Source organism: Mchenga conophoros, linkage group LG10 (assembly GCF_057382185.1).
Source record: "Mchenga conophoros isolate Kocher_MC1m ecotype Shallow Benthic linkage group LG10, M_conophoros_male_GT1.1, whole genome shotgun sequence".
Taxonomy (NCBI): domain Eukaryota; kingdom Metazoa; phylum Chordata; class Actinopteri; order Cichliformes; family Cichlidae; genus Mchenga; species Mchenga conophoros.
The window spans coordinates 35132667-35149801 of record NC_140535.1 but is presented as its reverse complement, the minus strand read 5'-3'; the positions used below and the strand labels follow the sequence as shown (position 1 = coordinate 35149801).

The 17135-nt window shown below is 40.1% G+C and overlaps 1 protein-coding gene across 1 annotated transcript; it reads right to left on the bottom strand.

Moving 5' to 3' along the window:
* Nucleotides 1-526: 526 nt before the first annotated feature.
* On the bottom strand, nucleotides 527-2235 carry LOC146566326 (olfactory receptor 2K2-like). Its single transcript, XM_085288014.1, has 3 exons — nucleotides 1859-2235; nucleotides 1307-1533; nucleotides 527-915 (listed from the first exon to the last, which is right to left on the bottom strand). The coding sequence occupies exons 1-3, from the start codon at nucleotides 2233-2235 to the stop codon at nucleotides 578-580; spliced, it is 942 nt and encodes a 313-aa protein (XP_085144140.1). The 3' UTR covers nucleotides 527-577.
* Between the last annotated feature and the right edge of the window lie 14900 nt (nucleotides 2236-17135).

Sequence of the window (17135 nt, the reverse complement as noted above, 5' to 3'; positions counted from 1 at the left end):
GTCATTCAGACTGTTAACAAACACTATTCCCCCACACCCCAGCCCTGCCCACCCACGTTAATCTGAGCCATGGTCAGATTAACCCTACATGACTCTATTCAGACCAAGTCTTGTCTTTGCACTACTTCCAAGCACTTTGCTCTCCACTGTGTGCCTTTCTATGTTTTGTATATGTATTCCTCTAGACTCTATATGTCTTTTCTGTTTGCTATTTATTCCTATTTATGTATTTTTTATACTCCTGCAGAGTGTAGCACCCATAATTTCACTGTACATGTACAATGACAATAAAGGGCTATTCTATTCTAAAGTAATTAACTTCCTTGAGGCATTAAGACATTCACTTTTTTTCATAGATGTAGAAAGGAAGACAAATCAGGTCATTCATTCTGAAATTACAGGAGTTTGGGTCCATTCATCTTGACATTAATACAATTTGGTATCATTTATATATAAATCACAACAACAATTAATAAATAAATATTAATTAATAATATCAATAATATTAAAAAACTTTGTTGGGCTTTGTTCTGCCTCTTGTATGAGTATCCAGTATTTCTGGAACATTTACACTGCACTAGATTGTGAAGTGTTTAATGATGCTGCTGCGTAACTCTTTACTGACCAGTCCGTAGATAATGGGGTTGATGGCTGGTGGAACGATGATGAACAGAATGCTAAAGAATTTCTTTAGGTTTTCAGACACTGAAGGAAACCTGTAACTCACAATTATGATCACTGAGGCTATTTGGTAGAGCACGTACACGACGAGGTGAGAAGCACAGGTTTGAAAGGCCTTGCTGCGGATGCTGGTGTCGATTCTGCTGTGTTTTAGAGATACTTGCAGGATCCTGATGTAGGAAAAAGCAATGATAAGGAAGATCCCTGTACTCACAGTCCAGGTCATGGCCAGACCTACCGAATAAAAAGAGACAACTGTCCTTTCAATCAAGTATTACATGTCCCCATACCCATGTGGTTTAATTGTTCCCTCAGTTAAAATCTGTTTATATCTGGAAAAAACAGCTAATAAATGCTTGAGATCTCACTGTGGGGACAAGCTTTTCTTTAAAAAAAAACCCATGACAACACAATCAGTTTAATTCCTTTCTCTAAAAATCCAACAAAACACAGAAGTTGCTTGTACAACAGTATAAAGTGGAGACAATGGTTTGCAATACTGCACTCATCATTTTAACTATTGAGGGAGAGAAAAAAAATTAAACTGTGAAACTAAGGCTATGAATCAAGCTGATTTGAAGCTGATAAAATGTTCAACCATCTACTGCATACACTTAGGACTGACCATAGATGTCACTGGCAGGTGTGGGAATGCAGGCCAGGCCTAGGATACCCCGGTTGCTGCAGTAAACATGCAGAATGACTCTGCCACACAATGGGACATTCATGTGGAAGCTGAAGAGCACAGCAATAGGCAGCAGAGCAAGCAACCAGGCCAGGGCGCAGCAGGAGTGCAGCCAAGCCGAGGTCATGATAGCGTGATACCTGAGAGGCTCACAGACTGCAATGTACCTGCACAGAGAAATAGAAGGGGCATTTATACTAAAAGATATGTAGTAGGTTTTAATTTAGAAGTTTTGTTAATGAAAAAAAAAAAATTTAAGTCTTTTCAAAATCCTGTGCTTTCTCATTTCTTTGGAAAAAAAAACTTTTTCTTACAATTCTACAAACAAAAAGAAGATAAAAACAGAAGAAGAACAGACGAAAAGAACACAATGCTGACATACAGCTAAAGGTTGGAGACATAATCCATTATCAATTCAAACAGCAGCATCAAAAAGGAAAGTTCGATTTTCTTTTTTCTTTGATTTTTACGTTGAGCTGATAGTTTTATTACCTGTCGTAGGCCATCGCACCCAGAATAGCCTGCACTGCTAGCCCATATGTGTGCACAGAAAAGGCCTGGGCAATGGCTGGGATGTATGCAATCCTCTTCTGCCCCATCAAGAAGTGCATCATGAGACCAGGCAGCACAGCTGTGGACCCCAAAAGATCACAGACTAGCAGGTGGCACACCATTACAAACATGGGTCTGTGCAGGTTCTTGTCAATAACAATCACGGATACTATGACACCATTGCCCAGCAACACCAACATGTAGGTAAACAGAGCCAGGAAGAACAGTAAAGGGCCAAACCCTGGAGGTATATAGAAGCCTTCAAGTTCAAACACAATCGGCTGTTTGAGAGGAGTCGCCATTGTTAGGTTCTCCATCCACAGCAGCTCGTTTCTGCAAAACACATCAAAACCCAAGAAACAGGTAACACAAACCAGACAAAGCTTTTAGATTCATAGATACATGTTTTAGTAAAATGTAATAAAAGATTTTTTAAAAAGCTTTGAATTAATACACCACAAGATCTGGAATCAAAGAAGAGAATGACAGACAATGTCTAATGATCAAAAACTCGAAAAGCTTGAATTATACTTTTTTATCTTCTTATCCTTCTGCCTTCTCGTCTGAGTGCTGAAGTTGCTCTGACTGTTTGAGGAAACTGTGCTGTGCTTTTATTAATTTGCAGATCGTTTCTCATTCATGTTTACCACTGAAACATCAGCCTCCATCCTGGATACAACCAATAAGCTCTGTGCCTGAAGTGCCACAAACTGCAGTTCCTTGCATGGCCATTTGATTCTGGCTCCAGAATCAGTCACTCAAAGCTTCCATGTTAAAATGTCCATCTATGCAATAGAAAGCAACATGTAATGAACCAGAGATTCATATAAAGTTTTTGGACCCAAATGCAGACTCATAACATGCAAATGACTATTTACAATAATTTATTTACTCACAAACTTGAGCTCAGAATCACAACACAACTTCAGATGACAAGCATCGCCAGGGCAAGGGATCATCAGAGATTGCTGCTGGAGAATGATTAGTGACGGGCAACAGAGGGAATGATGGAGCAGCAACTCTGCAACAAAGGAAAGAGGGGTTACTGGACAAGAAGGCAAGGAAATGGCTAAAGATGAGTACTGATTGTCGTGGAGTTGGTGGGAGTGTGTTATGTACAGATTGGACGCAGGTCCTGTTCCAGAGATTCCAGAGGGGGTCCAGGGGAGGCACGATGGGCAGGAGGGCAGACAGATAAGCGGGATGAATATTGAAACCTTTGCTGTAGACAGACCTTAGAAGTGGAAGCAACCTGAACCAGCACTGGAGAGTAACAGGGCAGGAGGAGAAGACACAAAGAGGCAACGGTAGACACGGGTGAAATGAGCATATCAAATCAAATCACTTTTATTGTCACATCACATGTGCAGGTACATTGGTACAGCACATGTGAGTGAAATTCTTGTGTGCGAGCTTCACAAGCAACAGAGTTGTGCAAAATACAAGAATGTAAACAAGCAAAATACAAGAATGGCTACATCTGAAACTAATAAATATATGTACAATATATAATAGTATATGCTGAGAACAAAAGAGTTACTACCAAATGTAGCAGGATGAACTGGCAAAGAGTAGGAGGCAGCACTGATTTAACCCTCTGGGGTCGACGGTTGCAATTCACATGACCAATTTAAGACAACACTGCAACAAGATGCAGTGACCCAGAGTCTCCATTTCACTTTGTGTTAAAGTGCAGACTTCAAACTACATACCGGTTTCAAATTGTGTTGATAGGCCATGTAACACCAGAGCAGTTATGAAAAATGTAAGCTGTGTTTCTTCCTAAATACTATTGTCGCATTTCCTGCAGGAAAAAAAATGCATTTTCTAGCATACACTCTCTGCTATGCGTGTTAAAATGTATCATGTCAACCAATCAAAAAATTATATGGCAACATGCATAGCTGGACTGTGATTTCTCTTTTTTATGGACCGATGTTTTTTTTGTTTGTTTGTTTGTTGTTTAGTTTTTTTGTGTGGTATAAACAATGAAAGGTGGTGGATTGGCCAGATGCTGGCCGATGTGTAAAAATAACTCAGTTGTTTGCAGCGATGGGAATAACGGCGTTACTTTTTTCAGTAACGAGTAATCTAACTAATTACTATTCCTATCGTTACAAAGCCGTTACTGTTACCAACAAGAAATTGCGCTCCGTTACTATTTTTCAACAAACAGACGGTTGAAGCTGTGTTCAGCTTACCGCAACTTATATCAGTTGCACGGAAGTAGCTGTAAGTAATCTGGACACTACGGCTTTAAGCAGCTGCGCTCCCACGGACGGTGATCATGATCACTGTCTGGCACAACACCTGGAGCTCAGGGGGCAAAACAATCACATGAGTGCTGCTGTTTGACTGAGGAAGAATAAAGTAGTCGTGGTCAATCACATGACCACTTACAGACAAAGCAACAAGGTGACATATACCAGTTTATAAACTGTGTGGCCACGTAAAACCAGAGTCATGATAAACAAGATATACGCAGCATTTTTTCCTCAATAGTTTCGTCACGTTTACTGTCTAAGGACAGCGCAGCGAGCACGCTCTGCTTATGAGCAAGAAATAAAAAAACAAAACATAAAACAGCCCGTTTGTGTTGGTGGAAAAATGCACCATGTCGACCAATCAAAAAATGATTTGGCAACATGACGTTTGGTTGTTTAGGAAGAGGCGGAAGATTTAGGAGTGACGGCGAGAGAGAGCGAGAGAGAGAAAAAGAGAGAGAGCAAGTTTTGAGATGTGAGAGATTTGTGACGTTTAGCGTGTTTGCAGTGTGTAGTTAATGTGTTGTGTTGTGTAGTTAGTGTGTAGTGTTGTGGATAGTTTTGTGTTGTGTGTCAGAACATTGAGGCGACTGCTGTCTCCAGGTAGAAACAGGAGTGACACACCTGCTGCTGTCAGACCTGCAGGTATCAGGCTGTGATGTTTCCTTTATAGTGGACAGAAATATCTGGAGTGGCACAAGTTACAGTAAAAAATATCACTTTTTCTACTCGGATTTTATGTTTTTTGTCTGATTTTAGATCAGTTGTGTTAGTACAGTCAAAATGAAAACAAAGCTGTAAATTCAGACACGTGAGGCTGTGCTGAAAAGAATGAGACCAAACAAGGCAAATAAATAGTTTTTAAAGGTGAAATGTGGAGGAAACATCAGACGTAGTTAAAAATGGCCAATTATACCCTGGACCCCAGAGGGTTAAACATTTTTTAAAGTAACATAATAGTTACTTTTGAAGTAATTAATTACTTTTTAGAATCTTGTAACTCAGTTACTAACTCAGTTACTTTTTTGAAGAAGTAACTAGTAACTATAATTAATAACTTTTTCAAAGTAACTTGCCCAACACTGTTTGGTGCTGGCTTCTGCAGAGGCCAGCAGTTGGAAGCTTTTTGAAACAGGAGCCAACAGCAGATGAATGGAGAGGCAAGCCTTTATTTGTCTGGTGGCAGATGATGAGCATGAAAACTATGAAAAAACTATGACACACTACGAATCACTACGACAGACTGTGGTGAGGATAACAGACATCCTGACAATACACACTGACTAAATACACACTAGGATGATTAGGGGGAGTGAAAACATATGAGGAAACAGCTGATACACATGAATGACGGGACAGGGGAAGTGAAACTGTGGCGTGGGTGTGGTCTCTGGCCAGCTGCAGAGGAGGGTGACGCAATGAGCTCCCGAAGCAGCGCAGGGGCGGGGTGAACAGGTGTGCTGGAATGTGAATGTGACTCTTTATATGTTCACAGTGACTGTCGGAGGGGAAGGAGAGCGGCCATGACAGCGGAGCAGGACTGTCTTTGTTCCATTGTAAAATCACACTAAAACCTAATGTCAAAATAAAGAAGTGCTGTCACCACGTCTGTGTCTTGTACGTGTGTAAAGGGTCCAACTTCACAGAAACTAAATACAATGAACAAAGAACACAAGATTCCTTCCTACCGCAAAGGATTCTGCGAACTCGTGACAAGCGGTACTAGCGCACGCAGGCTTTCAATTGAAATTACATTACACAGCGATAAAAAGAAACAAAAAATGGAAAGAAGCTGTTGTATTATTAACTGCAATAGCCGGTCGCATGACAGCCACGGGAAGCCGACGGGTAAAAAAAAACAGCGAAATAAAACTAAAATGCGCACAACACTGCGTCGCAGACCCAGTACCATGAAATTTTTTGTCTGAATTTCTTAGGGTGCCTGGGTCATCAACCCAGAGTTTTCAGTTTTGCGTTATTATTGAACTGATTTTTATATGATTTATCATTTTGTTTTGGTTTCTTTGTTAGAGTTGTGCTTTCTGGTTTCTCTCGCTGGTTCCCGTGTCTGCTGTATCCGCTTGTCAGTGATCACTGTCAGCCTAACCATCGGGAACCCTCACGTTAACCTTTATCAAGTGGAAAAAAGTTAGCTTTCATCCTCCAGCTTCACTGTGTTTATGCTAACATAGCTGTGTCGCTAGCAATCACGTAGCACATCATTATATACCAGCTAGCCCAACTTCAGTAACCCTACAAACGTCACTGCTGTTTAGTTTTCTGTCTTCATTTATGTTGGAGGTGGCAGCAGAGCTGGTGTATCATGCTCAGGTGGAAACAATCTAACTTCTAACTGTTAAATTTCATATATTCTGTTTTCATGGATGCCTGGATGTTACACCTGGTAAAACAGCCACACTGATCGTTTTATTAAAGATGAAAGAATTTAGACAGTTTGTAACTCTCAGTAATGCTGCAGAGCTCCTTTGACTTTGGGACCTGCAGCGGAGTTTGGACCTGGAAACAGCTAATGACATCAAACTTAAAGACCGGATAGCATCTCTATTGCTTAATGCATAATTGTGTTGTGAATATTCATCCTTAATCTGTATAAATGCACATGCTTCAGAAAAATTATAGTAATTACAAAATGGTACATTTCAGGCTAGAATAGCAAAGGGGAAGCTGTCAGAGGAACGGAAGAGAACGAACAATGATATTTAAAAAAGAAGGAGAGAAAACATTAACAGCCAGCCTGAGTTGAAGAAAGAGTTTCTCATAAAGTGAAAGATGGAGAAAAAGAGTGAAAAAGAGAAAAATAAAGAACATCAGTGATCTGAAAGGAAGAGAAAAAAGTCAGAAGAGAAGGAAACAAGCACAGAGACGAAAGGAGAGAAAGTCCAGCAGCGTCTAAACACAACCACAGAGAACTTTAGGAATCAGCAGCAGGCGGCTGCTTGCTGGTGAACTATTAAGATGCAGAACTTGACGTGTGCAAAAACAGAATTGTTATGATGCGTCTTGTGATATTACAAAGGTTGTTAAGGTTTAATGGTCATTTTGAAAGAAATAATATCTTGTTTTCTACTAGTTTGTCACCACCGTCAGACGTTGTCAACTCCATAATATGGAGTTTGTTTACTTTTCTGTTTTGAAGAACCATATATTTTCCTCCCATATCTTTTTGAAAAATCAAAAAATATATTTTAGAAAATTAAAACCTGTTTTGTCCCTGATCTCAGGAATCACTGAGGTACATACAAGGGTTAAAAAGTTTAACACAGATTACAACTCACACTGGGTAAAAAGTCAAGGAGAAAACATGTATTTTTGAGTTAAAAAAAAAAAAAAAGCAGGGGCTGGAGCCTGCCCGACCTCCAGAGGCAGGTTATTCTACAGTTTAGGAGCGAGAACTTCAAAGGCTCCTCTGGATTTGTAAAATGTCTTTGAGACAGTCAAAAGCACCTGGTTAGCTGATCTTTAGAGCATGTGATGGCATGTGATGGTGAAACAGCACAGACAAATACGATTAAGACACTTAAAAACAAATCAAATAATTTTAAAATGGATTCAAAACTTAACGAGGAACCAATGAAGCGACACTAAAACCGGAGTTATGTGCCCTCGTTTGCTTGTACCAGTTAAAAATCGTGCAGCAGCGTTTTGTACCAGCTGTTGACGAAAGAGGAAGGACTGGCTAATCCGAATCAACAGAGGATTGCAATAACCCAGACAAGAGGTGATAACTGCATAGATCAGAGTCTCTAGGTGTCATCTACACAGGAAGGTAGATATTGACACACACAGTCATTACTTTTACTGTGGCACAAATTGTTGTAAAGCTTTTGAGAGTCAGCCTTCAGTTTACTAAGTCATTGTGATTATTTTGTAAGCTTGTTAAACAGTTTGACGCTTTTTCCAAAACTTCGGTTTCAGCAACAAACAAGGAGCAAATAAGTCACTGAGGGCCGAGTGCTTGTTTCTTTGAGCTGCAGTGACGGCACTCATTAGTGACTACAGCCACTCCAGAGAAAATCAGTCCAGCTGGGACTCTTTTCCTCTGCTGAGATCATTTCATGTCTTATTAGCGAGAGTTAATTCTGCAAGTAAAGTGTCCTAGTTTCAAACTAATTGCACAATGAACCTTTAGAGTCTGAACAAATAATATTCCTTATTATAGTTAGACCAATGACGCTAATATGAAACATAAACATAGGATATACATGACTTATATTTTTTCATTTTAACAGTGTGTGTGTGTGTGTGTGTGTGTGTGTGTGTGTGTGTGTGTCTTCTGTTTTGTATCACAAGAGAAGATCAACAAAAACTAAATATAAACAGTTCCAGTTATCTCTGTGAAATCCAGGATAGTTTTCGACTATCACTGATGAAACTGTAAGAGTTTCAGCTTATTTGGTAAATTCAGACACCCAGAAAAATTACAGCTAAAAGGTTAAATTTACAGAGCTCACACTTTGTCATGTGACTCAAAGTTTCCTCCTCTGGTCTCCTCCTTCTCCTGCAACAAAAGACACACACCCATAAATCCACCCCTTTGTCACATCTGGGTGGGGGTAACCTTGCATAGTGGTGTTAAGTCAGTCAACTTTTGTCAGCTTTTACCAGTCCAGTCAGTTCCCCATTTTTTCATTCATTATTCATTCATTCATTGCTGATTGTGGAATCTATCGTCGCATTTCGTTTCCACCCTCAGCAATATGATGCCATTTCAAAAAGAAAAAGAATTGAGACTAGATTACTTCGCTAAATCCTTTCAGACAGGAACTCACTTTGCGACTGTTCCTGACAACACTGTCTAGCTCTTCCTGTTCTGATTGTGGTTGTTTTAGGCTGAGAAACACCAAACACTCTGCATATTATTGTTGCTTGTTTTCATCAACAACGCAACTATTTTCTTTCGTTTGTGTCCACTGGAGTAGAAGGTGACCTGCAGACTCACCTCTTCCCCAGTTGGAGACCGCTTCACACACACTCTTCTGGAGCACGCACACACACACTGACATCAGACACATTCACCTGCTTTGCGCACTTATTTTCTTCCTTCAATGACCTACATACTACGTGCTGCCCGGTGAATACTTTCAATGTATTCCATCCCCTTTCAAGGCAGACTTACTCAGTTTATTCCCCATTTCAAGACAACTTTCAGCCACACACAGAACACGTCTGGTCTGTACTCACTCACATCCCGCACACACACACAAAATAGGCCTATGATCTCCCTTACAGCAGAGGAGAAACCATCCTTAAAAACTCAACGGCCCTAATTGCGGAGAACCCTGTTTAAAAAAACTGCGGAGAAACCAGACCTCCTTAAAAAACTGGTGGGGAAACCAGGTAGCTTGCATCTGCATGCACAGCTAGCGCGCTGCCGTACATGCGTTTAATCGCATGGTCACGGTGACGAATAAGGCCCTCTCTCTTTACTTGCTGTTGTGTTGCTTCTCGTTCACAGGGAGAGTCTCTGGATGCCAGACGTTAACTCACCGGCCTGGCCACAAATTAAATACCGGGGCTTTCATCAAGCATCTCGGACGTCCTGGCTGCTAGCAGACTGCGGCGTCGGCGTCTCTCCCTCCTCAGTGGAAGCCATTTGCTGGGCTCTGGCTCGGAAGGACCAAATAAATGTTGTGTCTGCGCTTCCACAGGCCCCGCTGGTTTAGAAACTTATTCCCGTTAACGAAGCAAGACAAACAGCTTAACCGGGATTTCACATGCTATAGCAAGGGAAGGATCTCAGAGCAGCCCTTTTGCCTTCGGTGTCAGACCACTTCGAAGAACCACCACCCCACAGCAGCCTTTTATTTCTGTGACACACAGTTTACACAAACACCCATTGTAAACCCCCCTATGGTGTCAAGCACTAGGTGTGTGTGTGTGTGTGTGTGTGTGTGTGTGTGTGTGTGTGTGTGTGTGTGAGACCTCCTGCTCACAAAAGGGTCATAAAGGCAGGAAGTTTACTAAACAAGAAAACAGAACCTTCATGTGCCTATAATAAAGCACTACAGCCTCCCCCACCATTCAACAGGCTGGGGAGGGGGTCCGAAACATGTCTTTGATCCTATAGTTTGAACCAAGACTTACAAATGTAAGTACAATGATGGCAACATTTAACAATTTGACTCCAACAGGAAACATTTCCCAGCTTGGTGAAGAACACTCATTCAGACAGAAAGATCCCTCAAACATCAGTAAGATAGTTTGGATTCATGCAGGTTTCATAGTAAAAATGTAATCAGATTAATTTATCTGATTCTTCACAGTACATTTATGTTCCCCATTTTTGTCTGTGTGCTGCGCTCATTTCCCCTTTGTTTTTATTGTTTTAAGATCCCAGGTATCACTTTTTTAACAAACTAATAATTAAATACATACACAAACACCACTTAGCTGATTAACTGGCTACAGCCTGCTTCACACTACATATATGCAAACCACACAACACTATTAAATATCTCTTTGCAGAGATTGTCTGAAAATATGTACCATTAGTCTGTTTTTTGGAGAATGTGAGAAAGTAATGGCTGCGCGTTATTAAATGTTATGGTCCTTAACATGTCAGCTCAAACTCTGATATACTATGTAGGTATAGTGCACGTAAACTATGGAGAATTTCCATGTCTCCAACTGTCGGCATGCTCTATCCAGAAAACACAATAATCTGAAGCAGATTATTTCCTGCTGGGTCCTACATATGGGAAAGTATAACTTTACACAAAGTCCAAACAACATTATCATGACACTGTTAATATGTTGATGAATGGTAATAAATAAACTGATGTTTACTGACAAGTGTGAGAATAGATTATCGTATTATTGGGGATTTAGTTGTATTAACCATAGTAAAGCATTATATTCATCATTCATTTACACACACACTGAACATTCTGGTCACTTCATCACTTAAATCACTTTAAGCATATTTGCACTGCACAAGACATAATGTGGATCGCACAACACTGGTCACTATATTCTTCATTTCCATTTAATACTTGTACAGCTGCTGTTATTGTGTATATATTTATATTTCTCATACATTTGTATATAGTTCTATACTGTGTATTTTGTTGTACAGTTATTTTATTTTTCAACTTTAATTTTTATATTTTATTTTATTCCTTCCTAGTTAAATTTACCCTTTTTAATTTTCATATTTATTTCCTATCTTATTCGTAGCCTTTTCTTTTTTCTTTAGGTCACGAGCAGTTGTGTAAGCATTTCACTGCATATCGTACTGTGTATGACTTTGTATGTGACAAATAAAATTTGAATTTGATTTGATTTGAATTTTAAGTAGGTCACAGGTAAAGCTACTAAACATTCACACATAGAATTGGGAGAATAGGTCACAGGTGTATGTGAGAAGCAGAGGCGACAGAAAAGCTGCCGTTAGTGGGATAAGGAGTTGGTAAGCCAAAGCAAGGAGAATACAGTGTGCGAAGAAGTGGGCAGCAAGGACGTGAGATAGGGAGGCAGGAGGTAGAGAGGGATCCGCAGGAACCTAGTTTGAGAGACAAAGGTTGTTGATGTCTGTGATTAAATGTGTGCTGCTGGGACTGCCCCAGCAGATTTTGATGTTGGATGCTGACCTGTGAAAATCCCCATGTATATGTAATAAAATTAATTGGTTGTTGACTTTGGCTGCGTTAGGTTTGTTTTGGTTTTTGCTTTTGACACTATTACATGTGTTAGGGAGTTTTTATCATCATTTTCCACTCATCCATTCGTTCACACACTACTGGTGGTACTGATTACACACACCACTCTGTTTTTGACAGTAGGGTTCTTTTCGGTTTTATTTGTTTAAAAGAATAAAGCAGCTTGGATTACATTCCTAACCATGTCTGTGTTAGGTGTGGCTGTGTGCAGACAGGAATAGGACCCAAGGTGCAGACTCCGGAGACAGAACTTAAACAAAAACAGCTTTAATGCTGAACGCAAACATGACATAACTGGAAAAACTCAAAATAAACTTACACCGGTGGACAGGCAAAACACACAGCAAAATAAACGGTAGATCGCGACACGGACACAGAGAAACACTGGGCTTAAATACACAGAGGGAGCAATCAGGGAATGGACAACAGGAGGGAAACACAGCTGGGGCAAATCAGGACTGACGAGACCAAAGAAGTGTAACCTGAACACACTGAGACAAGACACAGACCTTCAAAGTAAAACAGGAAACACATAACACAGACTGAACAAAGACACAGGCTCATAAGCAGGCACTACAAAGGGAACAGAGACGTGGGAACAGGGCAGACACAAAACACTGACTGAACACGGGGATATAGGAACTTAAGATACACATAGACGCGAACTAGACAAGGGGATGCTCTGTCTCCCCTATCACCTGCAACTAAAGAAGACAGAGACATAAGCCATAAGACAGAACTCAAAGAAACCAAAAACTAGGAAGTATAAATAATATAATAAACTCAAAAACCCTGGGTCGACGACCCAGGCATCCTAACAGTCTGGGGTTTTTTTTGTCATGACTGTACGGCCCGGTTCGAGAGAAAAACAGGAATGGAATATTACACTGTTTTATGGTGCAATATACTGCTGATTTATAAGAAGTTCTGTTTGCATAGAATCATGGCCTTATTTCTCTGATTAGGGAGAACAAAACATACTGCACAGGAAGCCATAACTGAAGCTCACTGAGAGGGAGAGAAAGAAAGTGCATGTTTAGATTTTATGACTTTGGAGGGGAGAAGAAGCTATAAGAATGTGTGAAACGGTCAGACACTTCGAGATCTGCCGGACCCCCTCCCATGCACATCTCCCATCCGGACGTTTGTATTGTGTTTGTATGGAATAAAGAGAATTGTACTGATTAAAGAGATTGTTGATTGAGCATTAAAACACCGAGTGTTGTTCTTCCTTCAGCCCGAAGATCAAAGAATTGGGTTTTCAACACTGGTAAGTCAATAAGTTTGTGAACAAAAGTTTTATGTACTTTATTTATCCCCAAGGGGCAATTAACATACAACAGAGCAGCATGCCTTTGAAGATAAGGACAGTGCATAAAGACTGAGATAATAAATACACAGAATATACATTATATACACAGTTTTAAAATAACTGTAAGTGAGTAAAAGTGAATAAAGTGTCTGCAGTGGATGACTTATACAGAGTCAGTGAGGGCCTCAGGTAATAATAAGATTACCATTGTATCCTCTCCGTTAGGTTCTTAGTGTCTCCCAGTCTTTCACCTCAAAACAGCCCTGTAGTTCTGCTATGGCCACCTATGACCACCTCCTAATACTTCTAGCCCTCCAGTTGTGGTCACCCCACAACTGAACACTGACAGGAAGGCTAGTGGTCACAGGCTCCCTGTTCAAAACAGGCATATAGCGGGGTTTGAGGTGAATCGGGTTATGAGGAGGAGGAGGAACTGTATGCATCCCTGACATTAGCATACAGTAGCAGAGTAAAAACACTGAGACAGCACTAGAAAGAAGTTAAGAGGTAACAGATACTTTTAACCATTTCTGAATGTCTCACTGTGTTTTTTGGAGCACTGTCTGTTCCCCTTATTTGTTTTTTGTTTTTGTTTTTTTTGGGGGGGGGGAGTTGTTTTTGCTTTGTTTTATTTTATTTATCTATATAAAAAAAATTCTGCAATAATATCTGAATGATCTACATGGGAGAATATGTATAACTATATCTATGGGTTTGCCCAACACTGTTCATATACGATGTACATACATTATTATTATACACTCAATTTTTTTAAATTAATTTCCTCCTCTATTTTATTAGAACTCTCCCTTCCTGTTGGTTAAAATGTTGTTGGAAAAGCAATAAATAAATCTTTGAGAAAAAAACCCCATTTCTGAATGTCCACAGCAAAAGTTTTGACAACTGGCTACTGTTTGAGATTTAGAAAGCTCAGTAGTCAAAGTTTTCTTTGTTGTATGTGTAAGACCTGTAATTCCCTGGATCATCATTACTGCCTGCTGTGTTATCCTCTGGGAACTATTAACGACCTACATTCTCTCTCCCAGAGGACTAATTACCACCAAAAGCTGTTAATAAGTGCTGCATTAAGAAGCAGCCCACAGGGGACGTCATCAATAATTACCTTTGTTTCAAAAACATTAACGCTCATTACTAGCTGTAACAATTGGCAATTGGCAGAGTACTCCCTCAGCTCCAAACATGCAAGGGTTAAGACAACAAAGTTACAACAAAGTTTAATCACTGAGAACAAGAGGCTTTGTTTGATTGAAGAAAAACTTTTTCTTTTAAGAGTGCTATGTTTCATAATTTTTGGAGGAAGAAAAACGAATTAAAAGATAAATAGTGAAGTAAAATACCGATGCAGTTAGGTACAGTTATAGTTTTTTTAACCTGTTTACTGAAACATATTCCAATCAAAGCTGTATAATGGATCTGGACATAAGTGTAGACTCTTAGCTTTCATTTAAGGGTATCCACATTCAAATTGAATGATTCTGTTGTTATGTCATTATCAGTTAAGCAGATGCTTGCATTTGGAAGATTTTGCTGCGACCAGACAACGTGTGGTCTACAGCTCCATGGTGGAAAAACAAGCCATCCTTAAACTGCGAAAAGAGGAAAGAAAAAAAAAGATCAGAAAACTTGAGCTACAATATAAGGCGTGGCAAAATCTAGAGTTTGGTACATCCTGACAAAGAAAGAAAGCACTGGTGAACTCAGCAACACAAAAAGTCCTAGGCATCCACCAACGAGAACTGTGGGGGATGATCACAGATTCATTTCCATGGTAAAAAGAAACCCCTTCACAACAGCCAACCAAGTGAACAGCACTCTCCAGGAGGTAGGAGTATTGGTATCCATAAAGAGAACACAGAAGGTTCACTGCAAGGTGCAAGCCACTCATAAGCCTCAAGAATAGAAAGGTCAGATACGAATTGGCTAAAAAAAAAAAAAAAATCTAAAAAACCCAGCAAAGTTCTGGAAAAATATTCTTTGGACGGATGAAACCAAGATCAACCAAGTATGGAGAAGGCCAGGCAAACGACATGAAAACGGCGTTTTCAAATTAATCCACTTTGGAGAGCTTTTTCAAAAAGCTCAGTTTTCCTTGACCAAAAACGTCATCTCAGTGTGGAAGGAAGGGCCCAGTCTGGATCGCATTCCTGCATTTTGTAGGCTGGTTTTCCTACAAAACACAACAAACATTAGCCCGCAAAGCCACAGTGAACAAAGCAGCATAGCACAACGAATTCAATTCAAATCAATATAAGACTTATTTGTAACCTACATCAACAATTATGTTATGATAAATTATGTAATAACTACAACAGAAGACTTGTGGAAATGCTTGGAGCAGACTAACATGTGAGCTACGGAGCCCCGCAGGGGACATGGGAGAAAAAAAATTAAGACGGACTTTTGCGAGATCTCGCAAAAGTTGAATTTCAACAATTTTAACAATTCCAACAATGGCAGCAGCTACTTAGTTGTAATATTACTCTTTCTGGGTCACAAAATACACTTTTGAGATATTTTGAGGCGTGAATGTAGTTGTGTAAACGTCAGATACCTGCTCGGTTTACAAGACATCACATATTTGCAAAAGTGCTCCGACGTTTTCGGAGATCTGACACCCTTAGCTCGAAGCTAACGGGAGGTCGAGCCAGGAGGCCAGGAGGAACACCACTTTCCCGGCACATCGTGCCTCGACCTCCCGGTCGGCTTCGAGCTGGCGGCCTCCAAAGAATGCGGCTAAAAATTTGCGAGATCCCGAGTTTGTTGCGAGATCTCGCAAAAGTCCGTCTTAATTTTTTTTTTCTCCCATGTCCCCTGCGAGGCTCCGTAGTGAGCTGGAGTGTTCTGGGACGTTATATTTGGTCTTTGAATGGCTGCAATCCAGGCCATCCGTCGGCTCTTTGTTACTTCGGAAACATGGCTCAAACAATTTCTCTTCCACGACGTAATCCGATAACAACCGATCTCTTTGTGACGTTTGTAGGGTTACTGAAGTTGGGCTAGCTGGTATATAATGATGTGCTACGTGATTGCTAGCGACACAGCTATGTTAGCATAAACACAGTGAAGCTGGAGGATGAAAGCTAACTTTTTTCCACTTGATAAAGGTTAACGTGAGGGTTCCCGATGGTTAGGCTGACAGTGATCACTGACAAGCGGATACAGCAGACACGGGAACCAGCGAGAGAAACCAGAAAGCACAACTCTAACAAAGAAACCAAAACAAAATGATAAATAATATAAAAATCAGTTCAATAATAACGCAAAACTGAAAACTCTGGGTTGATGACCCAGGCACCCTAAGAAATTCAGACAAAAAATTTCATGGTACTGGGTCTGCGACGCAGTGTTGTGCGCATTTATTTCGCTGTTTTTTTTTACCCGTCGGCTTCCCGTGGCTGTCATGCGACCGGCTATTGCAGTTAATAATACAACAGCTTCTTCTTTATCACTGTGTAATGTAATTTCAATTGAAAGCCTGCGTGCGCTAGTACCGCTTGTCACGAGTTCGCAGAATCCTTTGCGGTTTTACCCCGAATGACGTCACATTTTCAATCTCTATAAGATGAGCCTGCAATGCAAGTAATAATAAGACCATTCATGTGCTATTATAACCTGGTTGTCAAATAACCCATGTAAATTTATTAAAATGCACTTTTTAAACTTTTCTCCAGTAAATTATCTGAAAACAGACAAAAGAGTCAGGCTACAAATGCTTGTTTTGGTTCTTCTAAGTTGCGAACATTAAACTGATAAAAGCTAAAACTGTGATATATCCTTTTTTTTTTTTTTCGCCTGTCCCATTTGGTTCTTTAGTCGTCAGAATTGTTGTCTGAAGACCAACAAGGATACCCAATGGATTTACTTTGCCAAATGGATCATCGTGGCATTGCCGTATTGGTCCATTTGGTCGATCTTTGTTTTTATTATTTATTATATTTTAT